Source organism: Zootoca vivipara, chromosome 1, assembly GCF_965207765.1.
Source record: "Zootoca vivipara chromosome 1, rZooViv2.hap1.1, whole genome shotgun sequence".
Taxonomy (NCBI): domain Eukaryota; kingdom Metazoa; phylum Chordata; class Lepidosauria; order Squamata; family Lacertidae; genus Zootoca; species Zootoca vivipara.
Window position 1 is genome coordinate 4,405,490 of NC_142582.1, and position 22,960 is coordinate 4,428,449.

Below are 22,960 nucleotides of genomic sequence, written 5' to 3' on the forward strand. Positions count from 1 at the left end.
CTATACAGTATTGTTCTGGTAGATTGAAGCCAATCCAGTACCAATCAGTGGAGATGGTGTAGCTCAGTGCCTTGGTGTTTTGTTTTGTTTTTAAAGAAAAAAATGGTGCCAGTACTCACTATGAATTTGGTACGGTAAGTGCCACATTTTTAGCATTTGAAGAAAACTGGTGCCAGTGCTGTATACCATTGAGTATCCCCAGAAAGAAAGCACTGGTGTAGTTGCATTGAATGTTCGGTTGCTTGGGGAATTAGTACAGCTTCTGTCAGAGATGGGAAATTAAAGTCTTACACGGCGGCAGACTCACAACTGGAAAGGGTTTCCAGTATGTAGGGAAACCGCAGGAAGAGGATCCCAGAAGCAATGAGACTGATATAAATAAGGAATCATAGAATCGTAGAGTTGGAAGAGACCACAAGGGCCATCCAGTCCAGCCCTCTGCCAACCAGGAAACACCATCAAAGCATTCTTGACATATGGCTGTCAAGCCTCTGCTTAAAGACCTCCAAAGAAGGAGACTCCACCACACTCCTTGGTAGCAAATTCCACTGCCGAACAGCTCTTACTGTCAGGAAGTTCTTCCTAATGTTTAGGTGGAATCTTCTTTCTTGTAGTTTGAATCCATTGCTCCGTGTCCGCTTCTCTGGAGCAGCAGAAAACAACCTTTCTCCCTCCTCTATATGACATCCTTTTATATATTTGAACATGGCTATCATATCACCCCGTAACCTTCTCTTCTCCAGGCTAAACATACCCAGCTCCCTAAGCCGTTCCTCATAAGGCATCGTTTCCAGGCCTTTGACCATTTTGGTTGCCCTCCTCTGGACACGTTCCAACTTGTCAGTATCCTTCTTGAACTGTGGTGCCCAGAACTGGACACAGTACTCCAGGTGAGGTCTGACCAGAGTGGAATACAGTGGTACTATTACTTCCCTTGATCTAGATGTTATACTCCTATTGATGCAGCCCAGAATTGCATTGGCTTTTTTAGCTGCTGCATCACACTGTTGACTCATGTCAAGTTTGTGGTCTACCAAGACTCCTAGGTCCTTTTCACATGTACTGCTCTCAAGCCAGGTGTCTCCCATCCTGTATTTGTGCCTTTCATTTTTTTTTGTGCCTTCCATTTTTTTAAGGATGCAGAGCAGACACTGGTCTGAGAAAGAGGAATCTAAGAGAAGCACAGCTAGAGGATTAGGCCTGAAGTAAAGGTCAGAGCCAAGGAATTAAGGCAAGAAGAAGCTCCTCAGAAAGTAAGAGCCAAGAACTGGAGCAGAACTATACACAGGGCGTTGATGCAAGATGGGTTGTGAAGTGCTGGCATCCTGGCAAGGGTGGTATGGGCCTGGGAACAGGGGGCTAGGAAGCTATGTAGATACAGGCTGCAAGGCCAAGAATCTAGACCCTAAGGGGGAATTTTGCCAGTTGTACAGTAGCTTCTACTGCAATCATCCATTGTCTTGCAGTGAGGAAGGGAAGAATTTAATTTCATATATTGCTTTCTTTGGGTACAAGGTTCTAGTCATATGAAAATGGTCTTTGAACAAATGTTTAGGATGGGTATTATATTCATAGTATGCAGATAACTGTATATTTGCCAAAAATTGTGATCTATATTTTCAATTGATATGGGGGAAAATAAATTCCACTCACTATCTTCTACAAGCTTTCAGCATCGATGCACCAACAGAATTTTATTTTTAAAGATAAATTGTGTGGGTGCACTCAAGGAGATTTAGAATTTAAGAAGAGAATGTATTAGTCTGTCACTTTAGAGACACAGACCTTGAAAAGTAGTAGTCTTTCTAATGACAGCATAATAAGGATGTCAGCCTCCACTCTCTCCCTCTTTTTGAATGACTTTCTTCCCCAGCAGGGAAAATGAATACATTAAAAAAAGAGAGTAAAGTACAGGATAACACATGCCAGTCACTTGGACAATTTTCTAAAATGAAAGCATGAAAATTATATAATGCTAATCTCTTTAATAAACTTGACTGTTTTTATTTGGGGGTGGGGAAGGAAAATTATGTTTTTAAAACTCTAACCCCTCCCCCAATAGCACTTGCTACTGAGGCATGATTATTTTTATTTCATTTTTGTTACTAGACATTCCAAGGCACATTCCCCAGGGCTTCTCTTAATTCTGTCATTTGTACCTCTGGCAAAGGTTTTCTTAAAAACAAAAACACTTAGGCAGCTGTATGGCCCCAATCGGATGCTAACAACAGATCAATCAAGATGGCAGATGCCATACATAATGCAAGCTTTGGGGGAGACACCAGAAGATGTTTGTGTTTTATCAGTGCTTTGGCTGTTTTTGTTGCCAATTAAGGGCTGCTTCACTTAACAAGGCAGACTTTGACATTTAGGATGTTTTGTGCTCTTCAGTCTTCCATATTGCATCTAGAGAAGAGAGAAGATGTTCTATAGCAGGGGTCCCCAAACGTACCTGGCTCTGGGACGGTTCCTCCGGCGGCAATCGCGCGGCGGGCCGGAGGGTGGGGGAATGCGCTCCCATATGTGCACGCACTTGCTTTTTCTGGTGCAGGGCGCCGCCGGAAATGACTTCTGTGCATGTGCAGATGTAATTTCCGGTGCACTTCCGGGTCGGCACGGCACATAAAATAGCTTGTGTGCAACTTGGTGGGCAACCGCACCGCGGCACGGGGTAAGAGCGGGCAGCAGCGGGGGTCGTCGGGGGCCACACAATTGGCTCGCGTGGGCCGCATCCGGCCCCCGGGCCTTAGTTTGGGGACCCCTGTTCTATAGGCATCATGAGCTGACTCTGTAGGCCTCCTGACTTCACTCCTGACAATCCCCAAGGCAAGACTTCTCATTTGAGCTGATTTGGCCAAATGGATGTTCAACCATTAAAACCAACAATCACACATTACAGGCATCCCCCCCAATTACGTGAGATCGACTTGCATGTGACCACATATATGCATGGCACTGGGAAATAAATAAATAAATAGATTCAAAACAGGAAATGGCAGCAGAGAGCTGGAGAGCTCTCGTGAGGAGACCATCCCCAGAGCCCGAAGGGGATTCCAGTGAGGGTGGAGGAAGCCCCAAAGAGACCAGAAGCATAGTGTTTAGGCTGCTCAGCCTCTCCACTTAGCAGCTGATATATATAGCAGCAGCAGTAGCACATCCTCCAGCCAGCCCCAGAACTTCAGCTCTAGTTGAAGAGAGAGTTGTGTGGAGAGCTGGAGAGCAAGAAAAAATTTAGCATTTAGAAGCTTATGCACGTGGGCCCCCAGAACATAACCCCCACATAAGGGGGAGGGAATGCCTGTTTCTCAAACATACAGGATAGCACGTTGGTCGACCTTCTAGATTCCTCAAGGCATTCATATAGCAGGCCCATGGTGACTCACACAATATATGCAGGGAGCAGTCCAATACACAAGAAGCTGGAGTAAAGGAAGTTGAGTAAGTTTGTAGCCTTATCAGCTACTAAGGGTCCTTTAAGTTGCGCCCAGGCAGGACAGAGACAGTCAATAATGACACCGGGGGGCTAAATTCAGAGAAAGAATTTAATTCTTATTAATAAGAGACTCTAGGTCACGGGTGTCAAACACAAGGCCCGGGGGCCAAATCCGGCCCGCCAGACCTCGTCATGTGGCCCGCCGAGTGCCCCAGCCAGCGCGCCCCAGCAGCGGGACCTTGCTGCTGAAGCGCCGCACCGACAAAGCGCCGACAAACAGCTGGGGCCGGGGGGGGGGCTAGAAAGGCGGCCGGAGCAGCGCCGCACGGAGAGTCCCGAGCCTCTGCGACGCAGCAGTGCTCTGTAACACTTTGAATCCTCCTCCTCCTGCCACGGCTCGGCGCCTGGAAACGGCTGCTGCTGCTGCTGCTGAAGCCCAGACAAAGCACCCAGCAGCGCCGCGTGGAGGAGGAGGAGGATTCAAAGTGCTACAGAGCACTGCTGCGTCCCAGAGGCTTGGGACTCTCCGCATGGCACTGCCGGGCACCGACCCGGAAAGCCGCCTCCTCCTCCTCTTGCCTCACCTCCTCCTCCTCCTGCTGCGGCTCAGCCTCACGAATGTGCAACTCTGAGGCTTTACGCACTTCTCCTAAAACGGACACCCGCTGCCTCACGCTGCACAGGAAATGCTTTTTGCCCCTGGGTCCCTTCACGCTCTTTTCTGGCGCTGAATCAAGGCGGCGACCCCCCCTTCCCTTTCTTTCTTCCTCTCCCTCATTCTTATTCTTTCTTTCCCTCTCCTTCCTTCCTTCTTTATCTCTGTCTTCTCTCCCTCTTTCTTTTTCTTTCCTTCTTTATTCCTTCTTTCCTACTCTTCTTTCTCTCACCTCTTTCCTTCCTCTCTCCCCCCTGCTCCCTCTTTTCTTTCTTTCTTCCTTCCTTCCTTCCTTCCTTCCTTCCTTCCTTCCTTCCTTTCTTCCTTTTGTCCTTCCCATCTTTCTTCCTCTCCCTCATTCTTATTCTTTCTTTCCCTCTACTTCCTTCCTTCTTTCTCCCTTTCCGTCTTCTCTCCCTCTTTCTTTTTCTTTCCTTCTTTATTCCCTTCCTTATTTCCTACTCTTCTTTCTCTCCCCTCTTTCCTTCCTTCCTTCCTCTCTCCCTCCCACTCCCTCTTTTCTTCCTTCCTTCCTTCCTCCCTCCCCCCTCCCCTCCCTCTCCCTCTCCTCAGAAACATAGGATGCTGCTTTATACTTCTGGCCCTTAAACCCTGGAACCAGGAGAGCAGCTCCAGTGAGTCAACCTCAGCCAGTCCCTTTGGTGAAGGGTGGTGGCTCACTGGCAGAACATCTGTCCTGCATGCAGAAGGACCCCAGCATCTCCAGGTACTAGTAGCTCTGCAAAGGTCCTGCATGAAACCCTAGCGAGCCTCCACCACCCAGTGCAGTTACCAAAAATCATTTTTCAATAAATTGTACAATAATTGTACATTTGAATATCTACTTGCCATTATTCTGACTATGTTTCTGCTTTCAGAGCTAGTTATTACTTACATTATTACAAAAAACAGTAATAATTGAATGCAGTGACAATAATTTATGATAATAAAGAGTGGACACATAGTCCTACAGATACAACCGGCCCTTTGAGGGTGACCAAACTGCTGATGCGGCCCCCGATGAATTTGAGTTTGACACCCCTGCTCTAGGTGATCAGCTCACGACAAGAGTAAAGAAACACAAATTGCAAAGCTTCTTATACACTTCTTGGGATCCTTTCCCCCTCCTCTGTAAATGTGCGCATGCAAGGGGGTCACAAGTACATATATGGATCTTCCTATGTCCGGTCCTGTGCATAAACACATGCTGACTCATGCTGCCCCGGTAGCATCCTCACTCAGCCTTGAGTAAGACTATGTGTCAAGGATAGCAGCTTCCAGCGTTAGGCTGGCAGTACATCCACTGATAAACCTCTCTGCCTCTCATTCTGTGTTCCAGACAAGGTCAGCTCTTAGCCTTGATAGCAAGTCTCACTGTTACATTGCACTTTAACACAGAGAGGCATAGAGGCAAAGAGGAAAGCATTTAAGAAGCATTTTAGGAGGAATATTGGGGGGGGGGCAATACAAACTATAGGATCAGATCTAGCTCAATAACACAATTGGCAAACCCCTCCCTTCAAATTAAGCTGACAAGAAGTTACCCCACATCCATTCAGCAGTAGGGCTACTGCTGGCTGAGCCAGCCTAAGCCTAGCAGGAGAGAAACAAGCCTTTAAATTAATGTTTGAGTTACACTACCCTTTTTTGCCAAGCTTTACGTGTGCTGCATTGTCAGGTCACATGACTGAGCTGAATGGGCTTAGGATCCAGCCCAAGCTGGCCTGCCCATGTCACACCCACAGAACCACCACTTTTTTTTGGGGGGGGGGGGCTTATGCCAGTTTAAGATCTGACAAGCTTGGCTCAGCCGGCAGGATGGGGGAGATACACAGGTATACCACCAGCTGAGCCAAGCATGGAATGTTATACTGGCATGGCCCAGCAGTGTTGGTAACCTCCTGGGACAGCCAAAAACCCACAGGATCCTAACCCTGCTCATCTCAGTGGACCTTGTTACAGGATTGCTCTCACAATCACCAAACTGGTACTGCACAGTGTTCAATAGGTATTGCTTTGGATATTACACTACAATCTATTTTTCATATTTACTTGAAAATAGACAAAGGGGTCTATTTGGGATTTGAATTTAGAATGGAGAAATCTATTCTGAACATGTGTATGGAATTTCATTCCAGCACCAATGTTCAACAGAGATATGAGCAAAATGCTAAAAAAAAAGAACCTAAGAACAAATGGAATGTCAAGAAGTGAGTTAAAAGAAAGGTCTTTGGCAATTATATGGAATCTCTGGAAATGAAGGGAATACTTTATGCAGATGTATTGGTGGATAAAATTAAAGAGGTTGCATTTAGATGAGAGAGGCTGAACTTGATTTTTTTTCCCCCTTTGGAGGTAAATAATGTTGTAGTTAGCATGAAAATTAATGGCCAGCTGTAAAAGTTACTGTAAACAAGTTATGCCAGATGTCTGCTGAATTTTCATGGTTCTGTTTTGAAAGTCTAAGTAGCTACTGAGAAAAAAAACAAAGTCGGAGAAGGGGAGACTGAAATTAAATCCAAAACAATACACTAAGAAAATTAATACAATCCTAAATGCATTTATGCATGCATAAGCCCACTAAAATCCACTTCTGCATGTAACTAAGAGCAGACCATAGATGCTCATTCTGTCTTCCTGCTAAAAGTCTTAGCCGTACTTTCTACATGTAAAGATAAAGAGGCACTCCTAATCCTCAACTGCTTTTTAAATCTTTGAGTGCAACTATATAATTGTTGTTGGCATCTGTCTGTCTCGAGAGAAATAGAGTGTGCCTCTGGGCATGAAGTCAGACCCCTGTCTTAGCAGCACCAAAGCGACTTATCTGGTGTGCTAGTTTGGGCTCCTCTTGGCCTTGCTGATGTGGCTGCAGGAGTGTGGGCAGAAGGAGGTGTACAAGGTGCCATCCAACCATCTCAGGGACTCCACTCTGGATTTGGGTAGGATTTACTCCTTAGCCCTTTCTTCTTCCAAATATGTCCCAAGGGCACCAGAGACTTAGGATCAGAATCTTTCTTCTGCCAGATGGGCTACCTTCCCAGGTTGATGAGCCAGAGCCTTTCTTCACATGCAAGAGAAGCCTCTAACTCACTGAGAGTGTGAGACCCATCAGTTACCCCTCATCTGGTTTAGCCAGTCAAAGCTGTTTCCTGGCATGTGGCCACTATCGCAGGCAGTGATAGTGGCCACTTCCATGAGCCACAGGTGAGAGCTGAGTGAAGGGTGGGGACCAAAGGTGGACAAACTATCCCAGAATGAGCACGACGTGTCTCCATGAGAGGTACTGTCACTCCCCTAAATCCTACACACCCAAATATATTATAATAATACCTTGACATGAGTCAGCAGTGTGATGCAGCAGCTAAAAAAGCCAATGCAATTCTGGGCTGCATCAATAGGAGTATAGCATCTAGATCAAGGGAAGTAAAAGTACCACTGTATTCTGCTCTGGTCAGACCCCACCTGGAGTACTGTGTCCAGTTCTGGGCACCACAATTCAAGAAGGATACTGACAAGCTGGAACGTGTCCAGAAGAGGGCAACCAAAATGGTCAAAGGCCTGGAAACGATGCCTTATGAGGAACGGCTTAGGAAGCTGGGTATGTTTAGCCTGGAGAAGAGAAGGTTAAGGGGTGATATGATAGCCATTTTCAAATATATAAAAGGATGTCATATGGAGGAGGGAGAAAGGTTGTTTTCTGCTGCTCCAGAGAAGCGGACACAGAGCAATGGATTCAAACTACAAGAAAGAAGATTCCACCTAAACATTAGGAAGAACTTCCTGACAGTAAGAGCTGTTCGGCAGTGGAATTTGCTACCAAGGAGTGTGGTGGAGTCTCCTTCTTTAAGCAGAGGCTAGACAGCCATCTGTCATGAATGCTTTGATGGTGTTTCCTGCTCGGCAGGGGGTTGGACTGGATGATCCTTGTGGTCTCTTCCAACTCTATGATTCTATGATTTATATGTTGATACACATGCACAATTTGCAAATACTGTACATTTTATTATATATATATATATAGAGAGAGAGAGAGAGAGAGAGGGAGAGAGAGAGATTAGATATATATAGATAGATTATCAGTATTAATAGATTTTATTTACAGGTAGGTAGCCGTGTTGGTCTGGATCGAAGTAAAATAAAAAAAATTCCTTCAGTAGCACCTTAAAGACCAACTAAGTTTTTATTTTGGTATGAGCTTTCGTGTGCATGCACATCTGAAGAAGTGTGCATGCACACGAAAGCTCATACCAAAATAAAAACTTAGTTGGTCTTTAAGGTGCTACTGAAGGAATAGATTTTATGACACTTTTGTGTGTTCAAAGGAACTCACATACATTATCTTTGTAATCCTCACAGTCACCATTCTGTATGTTACATCAGCATTATCTTCATAACACAGATGAGGTGGATAAGGCTGAAAGGTAGTGGCTTGCCTGGCAAATTCTGTTAATCTGGTAGCTGGTTTATCTGATGTTAGATCACTATAATGCTCAGATCATACTGAGCATAATACAGAGCACCAAACAGATGGATTTTGCTACCCCACCACTTCAGCTAGAGGGGAATAACTGTATGAGAAGGTCTATAGCTCAATGGTAGAGCATCTGCTTTGCATGAAAAGGGTTCCATTTACAATCCCCAGCGCTGGAAAAACTCCTGCTCCAAATCCTGGAGAGCCAGGGATAGTCGCTGTTGACATAAGACATCTTCCTGTGTTCCTGGAATAGCTGATCCCAAGACTTACAGATGTGATTAGATTTTGGAATGTTCTGAATCATGAAAGGCCATATGTACCCTTGATTGGTGCCTGGATGCAGGAAAATAAACTGAGCTTGGATCCCAACATGCTGGAGATGATGTGAGTGAGTGGTTTCCATGTCCAAGAAGGAAATGGTTAGAGTTGCAGTCTCCCTGAAATCGCAGCTATTCAGTCTGGGGAGGCCTGCAGGTCCACCTTGGTCACAGGAGGTCTACATGGCCCTTTTGCCATCTTTGGCTGACAGCTGTGCTCATTCCTGGCCTGGGACAGCTTGACCACAGTGGTCAATAACTGATTACTGCAATGTGCTCTGTGTGAAACTGTAGGAAATGCAGCAAGCTGAGGCAGGTACATGACTGCTCAGAGATCGCACTGGCTGCTCATTTGTTACCAGGCAAAATTTAAGGTGTTCCTATTAGCATTGATATTAGGCAGGTGCCTTCTAAAAGCTTTTTAGTTTAAGCACACCTTCCCAGTCATGTGAATTTAAATTATGTATTTTAATATGTCATTTTATTTTATAGTATATACATCGTATATATATTTGAAGTGTTTTAGGTTAACTTGTTTTTAGTTTCTGATTTTATCAGTAATTTTAATGAATATTTTATGTAAACTGCTTAGAGGGTTTGATGATTAAGCAGTATATAAATCCTGTTAAAGAAAAATAAATAAAACAACTCTGGATGGCACAAAAGTACCCACAAGATTCTTTCAAGAGGTCATTTGGGGTCAAGCTAGAGGAGCAGCACTGTCTCTTGGTCACTTCATTGTCCTAAAAGCAGTCTAATTTTTACATCAAAGGGATGTGCAGATCGGGGGAGTTCTGACCTTACCTGCCCTACATACAGCCTGTCATCCAAACTGCTTTTCTTCCCAGCCTCATTACAATATCAGATCTGACCTGGGCTGGGAGGAAAATGCCTGAAGAGAGTAAGGTAGTGAAGGAGAGAATTAGATTCCTCTCCCATGATTATTTTTTGCTGCAAAAGTTAGACCCCTCTCCCACTCCCTGCTTGATACACAAATGGGGAATTTACACGAACAAACGTAAATGGCTGCTTGTTCTCATTACCTCCAGATTGGATTTTAATCAAACCTCACACCAGTAGCTCTTTCTTGATGAAGCACACCAGTTGGTATTCGGGAACTGGCCTAGATTTTTCACAGTTTTTCTGCTAGCGAGCAAGATGTGGCTCCTCATCTCTTAGATGACGCCTTTGAATCTTTAACAGCCTTTCCGAAAAGAGCTTTTCAGAAATTATTTCAATGGCCCTTACATTGCAGGAGGGAAGGGGGTTGTGGGGTCTTGGGAAATACAAACCTTTCCCCTTGCAGCCTCCCCTTCCCAAGGAGGGTGTTTACTAATCAGAAACTGGAGCTGGTGAATGAACTGTGAGCACCAACTGATTTATACTTACAAACTGCTCTTGCTGCCAAGATCCTCGCTAACAGGATCTACAGACACAGGCATAAATGAGTCTGTCTTTCAGTTTTGGCCCCTGAGAGGCCTGTCAATCCATCAAAAGCATTTGGAGAAAGTTTCAAGTAAGGAAACCACTTTTGGGTAGCTATTAAATCGCTATAACCTCAGATTCCAAGATGCAACCAATTGGCAGACGTGTAGCATAAGAAAGTCAAAAGGAGTGAAATGATGTGAAAATAGGGAAGACCGGAGGGACCTTCTAAAAAGAAAAGAGGGAAGCGAAGTAATATGAATATCACCAGCAGTTATGTCAGTGACGCTCAAAATACCTAGCCATCAGCCTTTCTGTTTCAGGACATCATGTCTTTGTTACTTGCCTGAGACAAGACACAAAATCCCTGAGGGGACTGTTATTGATAAATATCCCTCTTTCCTTTGAAATCACTGGCCGTGGCTCAAGATAAGATTTTGAAGTACAACCTCTTACAGTAACTATTAAAATACAATTTATGTGTGTACAACTCTACATATATAAAATGTAAGCTCTAAAATCCAATTTCTGTTGTCTTTTTAAAAGTATGTGCAGCAATTTAGAAATACTTGGTGCATATGTACAATATAAGTTCCAAGGCTCTCTGTGGGAAAATAAGGAATTCTCTATTTAATTCATGATGCTGAAAGCCTCTATTTTGCTTATTAGGCAAAGGAAACACAATAATGGAACAGACTGCAGATAGTTTGAAGTTTTGTCCTCAGGAGCTAAGAAGCTGGTTTTCCTGAATGCTAATCTAGTGCTAAGGGATGTGGGGTGGTGCTGTGGTCTAAACCACAGAGCCTAGGGCTTGCCAATCAGAAGGTCGGTGGTTCGAATCCCCGCGATGGGGTCCCAGCTCCTTTGCACGTCAAAGTGCAAGTAGATAAATAGGTACCACTCCGGTGGGAAGGTAAATGCCATTTCCGTGTGCTGCTCTGGTTCGCCAGAAGCGGCTTAGTCATGCTGCCCACATGACCAGGAAGCTGTCTGCGGACAAACGCCGGCTCCCTCAGCCTATAGAACAAGATGAGCGCCACAACCCCAGAGAGTCCGCAACTAGACCTAATGGTCAGGGGTACCTTTACCTTTACTAATCTAGTGCTAAGAGAATTGCTTCATTTTAAAAACAGTTCAAACTTTTGTTAAGCTGTGGATAAAAATCCAGGTACAATCCATTTCAAGAAATAGCTACATATCTTATGCAGAGGTGCACAGAAATCCGAGGTCTGATGTCAGCTCCCTTCACAGTTGGTGGAACCCCACTGGAATCATAGAATCATAGAGTTGGAAGAGACCACAAAGACCATCCAGTCCAACCCCCTGCCAAGCAGGAAACACCATCAAAGCATTCTTGACATATGCCTGTCAAGCCTCCGCTTAAAGACCTCCAAAGAAGGAGACTCCACCACACTTCTTGGCAGCAAATTCCACTGTCAAACAGCTCTTACTGTCAGGAAGTTCTTCCTAATGTTTAGGTGGAAGCTTTTTTCTTGTAGTTTGAATCCATTGCACTGGAAGTCAGAGGTGCACAAATGCACAGAGTGTGCTTTAAAAATAAAAACAGGCAATAACAAAAGGACATTTATTCAGTGAGGTATGACTGTATATTGATATATAATGAATAACTGAATGTGTATAAGGGAAGTCAGTGGGAAGGAAACGCCATACTCCACATTAGGCACAGGTAGATGACCTCCCATCATCCTCCCTGCTCAATGTAGACATTCCTTTGCCCCTGTTTGTTTTGTGTGTGTTTGTGTTTGGTCCAGAAATGTATTTGTTTCTGAAAATCTTTGAAATGGGGCAACAGTTCCTTTTGAAAGGAAGCAGGCAAAGAGATAATATTACAAAAGAGACGTGTTAATATCTAGCTCCATCCTATGTCTGTCTTTAAAATAAGATTATCAATGTATTGTCCAGAGTTTAAGAACAAAACAAAACTTCCCTTTAATATTTTATGTGGCAGTATGGTAAATCCTTTTTGTTCTAATACCTCAGAGCACCCTTGACATCCCTAGTGGATAACTAGGCTAAAGTACGGCCCCTGATTTATGGATAAAGGCTTTCTAGCTTTGCTGCTTGCTTTTGAAAAGGCGCTGTGTGTATGACATTGTGTATCAAGATGAGCACGTAATTAGGAGTGATCTTCCTCCCACTCTTTTGACCTCCAGACATCTTGATAGAGAGACTCAGAATGGAGATAGAAGGCACAGGCTCAGAATTGTTTTGTCATCTCCCCCACCGGCCCGGCTTTTAAAAGTCAACACCTTTACTTTGTGTTCAACAGAAAGCCGCACTGCCATGTATACCATTCATGGCTTCATGAAGAGTTTCCATTGAGCTTTTTTTACTCGGGTGGGTTCACTAACAAAATTATCAATTGAAATATTTTACTCATTGGAAACTTTAATTAAATTGACTGGTGTATGTATTTTAAAGGACTTTAAATGATTACTTCTAAGTCAGGAGTTTGTTACCAAGGGCAGGGCCAGGACTGGTGTCCCCTCCATGTCTTGCTTCCCTCCTCACACACAGACGTACAACACAATCTCTCAGGCGCTCACACTTCCCCTTGCTTTTTCACAGACACAGGCACATTTTAACTCCCCCTTCAGCTATGCTTAACCTGCACTCCTCGGTGATCCTGCTACAGCTAATGCCACTGTCTTTGTGCTGCTTAGCCATGTGGGAACAGTGACCTGCCCTTTTGTCCAGCTGATCAGTTGCACTGGGTAAAAGTGTGTGTGTGTGTGTGTGTGTGGCTTGGGGAGCTGCACCGAGAACTTGTGTTCCCGGCTCATGGTTCAAGACAGTATCAGCCATGACCTCTTTTTCAAAAGTTTGGAAGTCAATTCCCACAACTTACTTATCAATCATGTAACTCTTTGTTAATCAAATCACAGTTTCCTAAAATCGTTTTATAATCAATCAAACTGTCGAAGATAGTCAACTATATTCCTTGAAATCTTCAGACTGTTTCAATTTGCTTTAACAGTCTCATAAACATTAATTTGGAAATCTAAAGAAATTGAATGTGCAGTCATTTTAGAGAACTTTGCATGCAGACGGACTTTTCTATAAATTGTTTGCCATATAGGTGTGGCTCTTCCCTGTGCATGTTCAAAGCTTCTTGGGATTACAGTTTTCATTTTGATACAAAGCTTAGATGACAAATCAGAGATTCGCGGATGCTATATTGTGCATATCTTAGATATGGATATATATCTGACATGGAATAAGATATTTAATGTCAGTTACAGTTTTTGATGGAGCATAGCAGAGACAAGACACCAAAGTAACAAAAATTGAGATGTGGAAACCGTGTAAGTGTGTTTAATGCATGCACATAAGTAAGCATATCTAGAGCCATACATTCTACATGCATACACTTGCAAAAATATGCTCCCTCAAAATATAAATGTAGTTTATACATTATACATACCAGGAAAGAAAAAGAGCAAGCTCTTCCTTCAGTTATAATTCATATGTAGTGGAGTACCTAACGTACCTGGTTTTTGAATAAACATATTAATTGTGTGATTTCAAATGCTTATCGCTGTGCCTGACCTAGCTTTCTTTCATTCTGTGTGGGTTTTAAAGATATAAATAAGAGATGACAATGTGAGCAGGTTGCAAAAGAAATCCACAAAACAAACCTTGTTTATTGGCTGAAAGAAGGTCATCCTGACCTAGTCATAATTGAACCGTAAAGTGTGAAATGTTACAGGAGGAGAGAAAATCCAGCTGCAGTAAGCTTATAAAAGAAACGTCAATAAGGAAAACAAAAACACTGCCCATGGCCTTCAAACTTCAAGAGGTTGTAAAGTGATAATGCAAATGAGCATTGTTGGTGCCTAGCTAAGAAAACAAAAACAAAAACAAAAAACACAAGCACAAACATTTCAAAGTGGCTTAAATGAGCACAAGTTGTACACACCAATTTTGCAAAAATACGGGAAACCCATCTAAACCCCATGATTTTGATTAATTGGGATATGGATTAAAGTACAAGCAGCAGAGCTGTGCCAGACAGGGAATTCCTGGGCTGACTTATGCAAACCAGCCTGGCTGGCTTAGCAAAGAGCAAACCTGTTACATAACAAAAGGTGTTGATGGGCAATTGGGGGAGGAATCCTTTAGGTTGGTGAGTCATGGGGTGTGTGTTTGAGGGGACAGGAAAAGGGAGTTTGGGGGCAAGGGTTGCTGGAAGGAGAAGCAGAAGGAAGAGCTGAGATCCATCTTGGGTAGGTTGGCTGCAAGCAGCTTGTTTTGCTGCCTCTTGAAATAACCATACAGTAAGATCTGGACTCCCTCCATGCAGACTTTCTCGTTTTCTTTTTAAAGAATGAAAAAAAGGTGCTGGTGCTTTTGTTGCAAATGATCTTAGACCAAGAAACAGTTCATAAATCATGGTCATCCAGATGAAAGCCGTGCCTTAATGCCTAAATGAAGGGCTAGCCACTGCTAGGTACAGAGTCCAAGAATTAAATGTCATTCCAAGGAAAGAACCTATGGTTCACTTGCAGTGACAGGGGAGGTAAACCTTAAGATTACAGAATCATAGAATTGTAGAGTTGGAAGGGATCCTGAGGGCGGGGCCATCTTAAGTATATCTGGTGCCGTAGTGCAAAGCAAAGATTCCTCCGAGGTCCGCCACCCCCACCCCCGTTTCCCAGAGTTGCTGACCTTTTTACGGCACTGCTGGCAGCTTTGTGGGGCTGGAGGAGGCGGGCAGCGGCTGGAGGGCGGCTCCTCCAGTGGGGAAGAGGCGGAGGCTCCGGGCGCAGCGCTGCTTCAGTGAGGCAGATGAGGGTGGCGAGCGGATGCTGGGAGGCACCGTGCCGCACCCAGCCTCTGCCTCCTCCCTGGCGCCCAGGCCTTAGTTTGCCTACCCATGCTATAGCTTTCTTTTTTAAAAAATCTACATTGTGTGCTATCAGTGTTAATAGTATTCTGTGCTCTGGTTTCCAGGAATTCAACCTCAGTCTGTGTGGGTAGCTTTGCACAGGTTTTCTTACCAAAATGTAACAACGCTTACCAAATTAGGCACTTACCAACAATTAGAGTTGGATACAATCAGGGAATACAGCTTTAAATGTATTTACTGCTTTGTGTTTTGCGAGACACTTGTTTAGAAGGCAATTAATCAATCAGTGATGCTAATGAGTAGGAGGAGGAGGATGATAAAGAAAAAGGGGCAGAGCAAGACAGAACACTAGACTAGGAATAGGCAACCTTGGCTCTCCAGATGTTTTGGAACTACAACTCCCATGATCCCTGACCACTGGCTCTGTTAGCTAGGGATCATGGGAGTTGTAGTTCCCAAAAATCTGGAGAGCCAAGGTTGCCTATGCCTGCACTAGACTTTCAGTGGGGGGGAGGGGAGGAGAGGTCCCAATAATCCTGCTGGATTAGTAAATACATAACAATGGCTGGATTTCCAACAACAAAGATTCATGACATTGCCATATATTGAAAATATGCTGGTGACATTTTAGATGACTAAATTAACATTTTAATTTTTATCAACGAACTGCAGAAGCAAGTCTAAGGATACAGAAGTAAGCCTTCCCTATAATTATCTATAAACCCCAATGCGAAAGCTTGTGTACTAATTGAGTGTAAAGGTTACTTTGCTGCTATTTTAAATTTATATGATGGAAGGCTTCCTTCCATCACCAAAACTGTTCTGTGTTTTAATTTTTAAAAGTTTATGGCTCAGAGGAAGGAGAATAGAATTAATGACCTTCTCGTGAAACTGTTTTTGCTCCTGTCTGGTGTGCTCCTGACCTTTTATATCCTGCAGACTTCCCAAGCCCATTGCCCTCCAGATGTTTTGAATAGCAAATCCAGCAGTTTTGAATAGCAAATCCAGCTAGCATAGCCAATGGAAAAGGATTGTGGGAGTTGTAGTCAGCAGCACGTTGGTGGGGAAGCCTGGAAGACTGAGCTGGAACAAAGTTTAAGAACAAAACCAAGAATCTTTTGTTCCTAAGTGCTGTTATTGAATACCAGGATGTTATCTAATATGCTAAGGAAATAATAATTTGCCATCAAGAGGCTGGGATAATTTTTGTTTATTAGTTCATTGTGATTCAATTTAGAAGACTCTGCTTCGTTGATCTTTGTGTAAGAATTTTAATTGGAAATGAATATCACAATCTATTTATCATCTCACACCACTAAGCACAAGATGCAGTTCATTTCAGTGCTAACACCTGCTACTTAGCTTCACAATGTAAGAAAACAAAATTAAAGGATTTCCCCATTTTTATAGAGCTAAAGGATCCCTGGACAGTTAAGTCCAGTCAAAGGCAACTATGGGGTGCGGTGCGGCACTCATCTCACTTCAGGTCGAGGGAGCCAGTGTTTGTCCAGAGACAGCTTTCCGGGTCATGTGGCCAACATGACTAAACTGCTTCCAGCGCAACGGAACACCGTGACGGATGCTAAAGGGCATGGAAACACCATTTACCTTCCCACTGCAGTACCTGTTTATCTACTTGTACTAATGTGCTTTCAAACTGCTAGGTTGGCAGAAGATGGGACAGAACAAAGGGAGCTCACCCCATCTTGCAGGTTCGAACTACCAACGTTCTGATTGGCAAGCTCAAGAGGCTCAGTGGTTTAGACCACAGCGTCACCCATGTCCCATATATTAGAGAGATGAGCACCTCACCCCATAGCCACCTTTGAGTGGACTTAACCGTCCAGGGGTCCTTTACCTTTATTTTTATAGAACAGCTAGTGTGTAGGATATACTATTTCTGCACCAAAACATGAGGTAATAAAGAATGGATGTATCCATAAGACTGAGACAGTGGTCTGACAAACATGTAATATCAACTTAAGGTAGGTATACTTAATTAGGCAAATCCCTGCCACTACCGGTAGTAATTTTTATGAGTGGAAGGGAATGAAAAGGAACTGAATACTTTTAAAATATTTAAAATATTTAAAGTATTTTAAAAGTATTTAAAGGTGCTGTAGGTTAAACCACAGAGCCTAGGGCTTGCCGATCAGAAGGTCAGCGGTTCAAATTCCTGCGATGGGGTGAGCTCCCGTTGCTCGGTCCCAGCTCCTGCCAACCTAGCAGTTTGAAAGCACGTCAAAGTGCAAGTAGATAAATAGGGTTCACCAGAAGCGGCTCAGTCATGCTGGCCACATGACCTGGAAGCTGTATGCTGGCTCCCTTGGCCAATAACGTGAGATGAGCGCCGCAACCCCAGAGTCGGTCACGACTAGACCTAATGGTCAGGGGTCCCTTAATCTTTGCCTTTATTTTGGTTTTAACAATCTAATTAATATAATCCTATTAGTCTGAATGCAAGCTGTGTAATATCTCAGTACTTCAGGCAAATTGATTTTCCTACAGATTATGCACACAGCATCATAACTTCCCATTAAACCAACTCCTTAGAATCAGCTCAAGATCCCACTTTTTTTTACTTTTTTTTTAAAACAACAACAACAACAACAACACAACCCCAAGCCCCAAATATGACAAATACTGTAGTACTGGATTCAGATTTTTCTGCTATTAGGGCACAGTTCAGTCTAAACGTGACCACACATACTGCTTCAAAATACTAGTTTCTGGGGATCACAAGTGCAGAGGGTACCAGAGTTGTCTGGCTACCTCCAGAACAGGATGCTAGACTAAATGGGCCATAGACTCCAAAGGAACTTAGAACACTGCCCTAGACAGTGGCCCTCCAGAATTTCAGGCAATGGTCTCTCCCAGCCCTATCATATGCTGAGGATGCAAGCAAAGCAGATGCTCTAACCACTGAGCTATGACCCTTCACCTCAAAAAGCCCTTCCCCCTCCCATACCACATGGGATTTCTGTACCCGCTTCCTGTACAGTCATCTTCCAGCTCTTCCCTGCATGATGTAAGCATCCGAACCTAAGTTATCTTACATCATGCAAGAGATCTGGGACACTCTCAGAAGTACACCTTTTGCTATTGCCATGTCTGTGCCTAATATTCTTCAATGTTTAGTTCTGGTCTGAACAGACTGATTTCAGTGGGGTAAAAATGCCCCCCCAAGCACTTTGTGAGTTTTCATTGCTATTGTGACCCCTGGCTACAACTACTGAAGTGCCATGGTTTTTCCTCTGGTTGTTGTTTTGTCCTTCCTGAATTGGTCACACAAGAGATCCCATTCAATCAGAAATCATGTAATGAGATGATGTCACTATGCAGCATAGCCAGTGAGATCTGGCTACATTACTAGTAAAGGTAAAGGGACCCCTGACCATTAGGTCCAGTCGTGACCGACTCTGGGGTTGCGCGCTCATCTTGCATTATTGGCCGAGGGAGCCAGCGTATAGCTTCCAGGTCATGTGGCCAGCATGACAAAGCCGCTTCTGGCAAACCAGAGCAGCACATGGAAACGCCGTTTACCTTCCCGCTGTAGCGGTTCCTATTTATCTACTTGCATTTTGAGGTGCTTTCGAACTGCTAGGTTGGCAGGAGCTGGGACCAAGCAACGGGAGCTCACCCCGTCACAGGGATTCGAACCGCCAACCTTCTGATCAGCAAGCCCTAGGCTCAGTGGTTTAACCACAGCGCCACATGTAATTACTACATTACATCTGCCTATATTACTAGTGTTAACCAAGAATAAGAGAAAGAGAGGGCTATGCAAATTAATTGTGCCAAAAATAAAGGAGAAAAGAGAGGCAATTTTCAACATTGCTGAAAATGTTCAAGAAAAACCCGTGTAACATGAGGTCGGCCTTAAATGTTATCCTTTGATTTTATTGAAGGAAGGACTGAGGCTGCAAGACAATGAATTTCCCATTTCCCAGTGAATTCAAAACTAAGCTTGGATTTAACCAAAGTATTTTAGACCTACAGTCCTGTTTGCCACTCTACCAACGAAACAACACAGCCTCTTTATAAACACCAAGCCCACATTCCCAGCATGTTTGCAGTCCTGTCCCAGTGACGCCTACACTGGGTTGGTCATGTCCACAGAATGGAAGATGGCAGGTTCCCAAAGAAGGTGCTCTGCGGGGAGCTGGGTTCCGACACCAGGCCTGTTGGCAGACAAACAAAGGCTGGAAACATTAACTCTGCCATGTGGAAATCCCTTGCACACAACCGCAGTGAAGACAGGCAGTCAACTCGTGTATCCACAGCAGTGACCAGAGAAGAAACAACTGCTGGAAGGAGCACAGAGAGATGAAATGTCATGGTGCATCTGCAGCAGCAAAACTAGACATGTTCATCTGCCCCAGCTGCAACAGAACATGTGTCTCCCACATCAGTCCCCACAGCCTCAGCCTGTAACCTTCCAGCAGTTTGTCTTCATCCCCAAAGACACATCACTCAATTGTTTCCCAAGACGGATGCCAGCAGCAGCAGCATACATACACCATAGCAACAGAACTTGCTCTTAAAGTCTTACAGGGATCTATCTCACTGGAATAATTCCCCCTTGGATAAGTCTAATATAACTAACTTGCTTGGAGTTATAGGGCTTTGTGTTACTTGGCCATGGTTAAATCACGCATTTCACTCACTGGGCTGTTAATATCCTCTGGGTACAAACTGCATTTACTAGAAAGCTTTCTATTGTGAATTTCTCATCCATTGCTTGCCTTCTTCTGCTCCAGTTTTAAAATATACTATTGGGAACAATTGTCAATTTGAAGAGGAAGATGGAATAGTTGTTGGGAAGCTTTCTGTATATGCTGATCATATTTCTGTATCAGTACAGAATCCCTCTAACTTTATCTCTGCATTGTGTCCTATTGTGAAAGAATTGCCTTTGATAACTTGATGCCACCTGAACATGTTTAAATCAGGGGCATTTGAAGTGGAATAATGGTTCTGTCACGTAACTGGAGATTAGAATTGGTGCATATTTTAGTCAATTGTTTTGGATTAAAATTGACCACCTACTGGTACATATTTAGATAACTGGGGTAACTTGAAATTGTGACAGAGTAAAATAATCTTGTTGTGTTCTCTCCTGGTTTAGGATCCAAGGGGAGGCTGGCTGATAGGCTTCACTTCATCCCAAAGAGCAGGATCATAGCAAGGAAAGTCTGTTAGTCCCAGAAAGAATGGATCTTTGGACCAAAGCTCGCAATTTGAAAAAGAACTCTTGCAAAACAACAATGATAATTTTTTGACTAAAATCTGCTATTAGAATGGGAAACAAAAGATGAACTTGTTAATGCTTCAATGGCACACTGGGCAATAGATACAGGACACAATATAGATCTTAACCTCTGGGAGAAACTCTGGAAAAGCGACCTGAAATTTACAGCATACTATTCATTGAAAGAGAATTATTTGAAAATGATTAATAGATGGTACTTAACTCTGAGTAGGTTGGCTAAGATTATAAAGACAGAATCAGATAAGTGTTGGAAGTGTAAATAAGTGGAGGGAATGTTCTTCCACATGTGGTGGACATGTAAAAAGGTAAAAGAGTATTGCTAAATGGTTTATAATGAATTGAAGAAAAATGTTCAAAATTACCTTCCAAAAAAACCCAGAATCTGTTTTGCTGGGGATAACCCAGATTGAAATTCCCAGGTGCCAGAAAATGTTATTTATGTATGCATCTATTGCAGCCCATTTTGGTTAGCCCAAAAATGGAAAGTGAGCGAGGTCCCAACTAAAGAGGATTGGCAACTTAAGTTGACAGAATATGCATAACTTAACATATATAATAAGAGAGCAAGAAGATCATACATTTAAAGAAGATTGGAAAACATTTATTGAGTATATGGACAATAACTGTGTACAGCTGAAAACACCGGCAGCATTGAGATAAATTCAACAGAGTAAATAATTTTTGATGGATGTAAAAGTGGGAAAGTGATTGGAATGGTTATAGTAAAATATGCAGGGATGTATGATATGTAAAATGAACCATAGAAAGAGAAGAAGGGAAGTCATTGGATTTTTAAAAGTTTGTAAAATGTTTATTTGAAATTGTAAAACAGGATTTAATAAAAAAATATTATAAAAAAGAAAATCTGTTAGTCCCATCAAATCTGGTAGGCATTACCAGATCACCCCAACCAACCAGGGCAGCAGGGCAAAAGGGAACCTGTGGAGATGACAGAATACAGTACTTGCTAGGACTCTCACAGAAAAACCTGTTGCCTCTGCAGCATACCTGAAGCCTTCTGAGCACTTGGAAGACTATATGTTTGAGCCTCCTGTTAGTCCTGTCATTCCCACTGTCTGAAGAGGTGCCTGTTATTTTAAAGGATCATTGCCATATACTCTGCCACTGGCTCATACAGTGTGAAGGTGATGAGGAATGAATTGGAGGGGTGTCCCTTGGGGTGGAGAAGTCCAAAAAGGCCAAACTTTCTGGTTCAGATGGTCTAAAAGGGAAGGGATGTCTCTGCATGTGATTGCTCCCCCCCCACCCCATCAGTCAGATGAAGGATCATGGCTGGTGAACACACTTCTTTCCATTCAAAATGTCAATTTTACAAATCGGGCCGGAACTTCTATTTCCTGTAATTGATATATTATATTCCTTTAAGTGTTCACTTAAGAAAATGATAGAATCTGACAAATAGGTAAATTAAAGCTTATCTATTACCGCATCTCAAAAAGGTTATTGTAGAGCAGGAAAAATGGTTGAAAAGGACAACCAAAATGTTCAGGGGGCTGGAGCACCTTCCCTGTGAGGAAAAAGGTTACAAGCTTCGGGGCTTTAAATTTGGTGCTTGGAATGATAACTGCCATAGCTTTCTGAGAAAGATGAATCAAACTGTAAGAATATATACCTACATATATTTTGAAAACTGTTAATAGATATAGGAAGCAGGGCATAGGAAGATAGGGGCAGTGGGGACAGGGCACCCCGAGCAGCGCGATCCCAGGAGCGCCATCGCGGCTGCCCTCCCTGCCCCCGAAACACGCCCCACGCCCCTGCGCGCAGCGCTTCCTGCCCCCCAAACCCACGCCACATCCCTGGGGGCAGCGCGCCTGCTCTCCGTCCCCGGTGGCCGCCGCTGATAGGAAGGATGTATCTAGTTTTACATTTCAGTTATTCAAGATGCAGAATTTAATCTACCAGTAAATACGATGTTAGATGTTTTTGCTATTTGGTAAGCTAACGGGATAGGTTGCTGTATTGTGAATATGTGATTATTTAATTTTATCAAATTTGGGAAAAATGTTTAACAGCATTGTCTATTAATATTTGCCATTTCAATGTCTCAATTTGCCTATTTTATGGGTTTTTATATTTGGTTATGTTTTTCAAATAATAAACAGAAAGTGAATGCAGTGACAAAAGAATGTTGGCAAAATATAAATAGAATTATTTTGGATTCTACTCTAAGGGAAAAGTTCAGGTTTGGCTAGAACAACGACAACTGTGGACTGAAAGTTTAATATGTTCAAATGTATCTGAAACACAAACACACCAAATAAATATAAAATAATTTATTATGTCATTGAATTTGAGGAAGGTACAATGTATCTTATACCACTAAGTTAAAAGATTATAAAAGAGTTCAGTTTAAGAATGGAAAGTGTCAGATGCTGGACTCTGATTGTATGAGAATATTCCTGGGTTAATAGGTTTTGGGGAAAGGTTATGCATGCCATTATATTAATAGCAGAAAATAAGCTGAGGTCAGATGCCCTCGATTATTTTGCT

General features: G+C 43.2%; 1 protein-coding gene across 3 annotated transcripts in view; it reads right to left on the bottom strand.

The window, feature by feature from the left end:
* The window catches only part of SPAG16 (sperm associated antigen 16), a 403,304-nt gene that overhangs the window by 44,260 nt on the left and 336,084 nt on the right, over positions 1-22,960 (bottom strand). Inside the window, exon 16 of one of the 3 annotated variants that reach the window (XM_088667194.1) lies at positions 19,051-19,355. The exons of the other annotated variants lie outside the window; for them this stretch is intronic. Coding sequence (XP_088523320.1) covers positions 19,282-19,355 — 74 coding nt within the window. The 3' untranslated portion in view covers positions 19,051-19,281. Of the gene's footprint in view, positions 1-19,050; positions 19,356-22,960 lie in introns of those variants that run through there. 3 annotated transcript variants of the gene reach the window in all.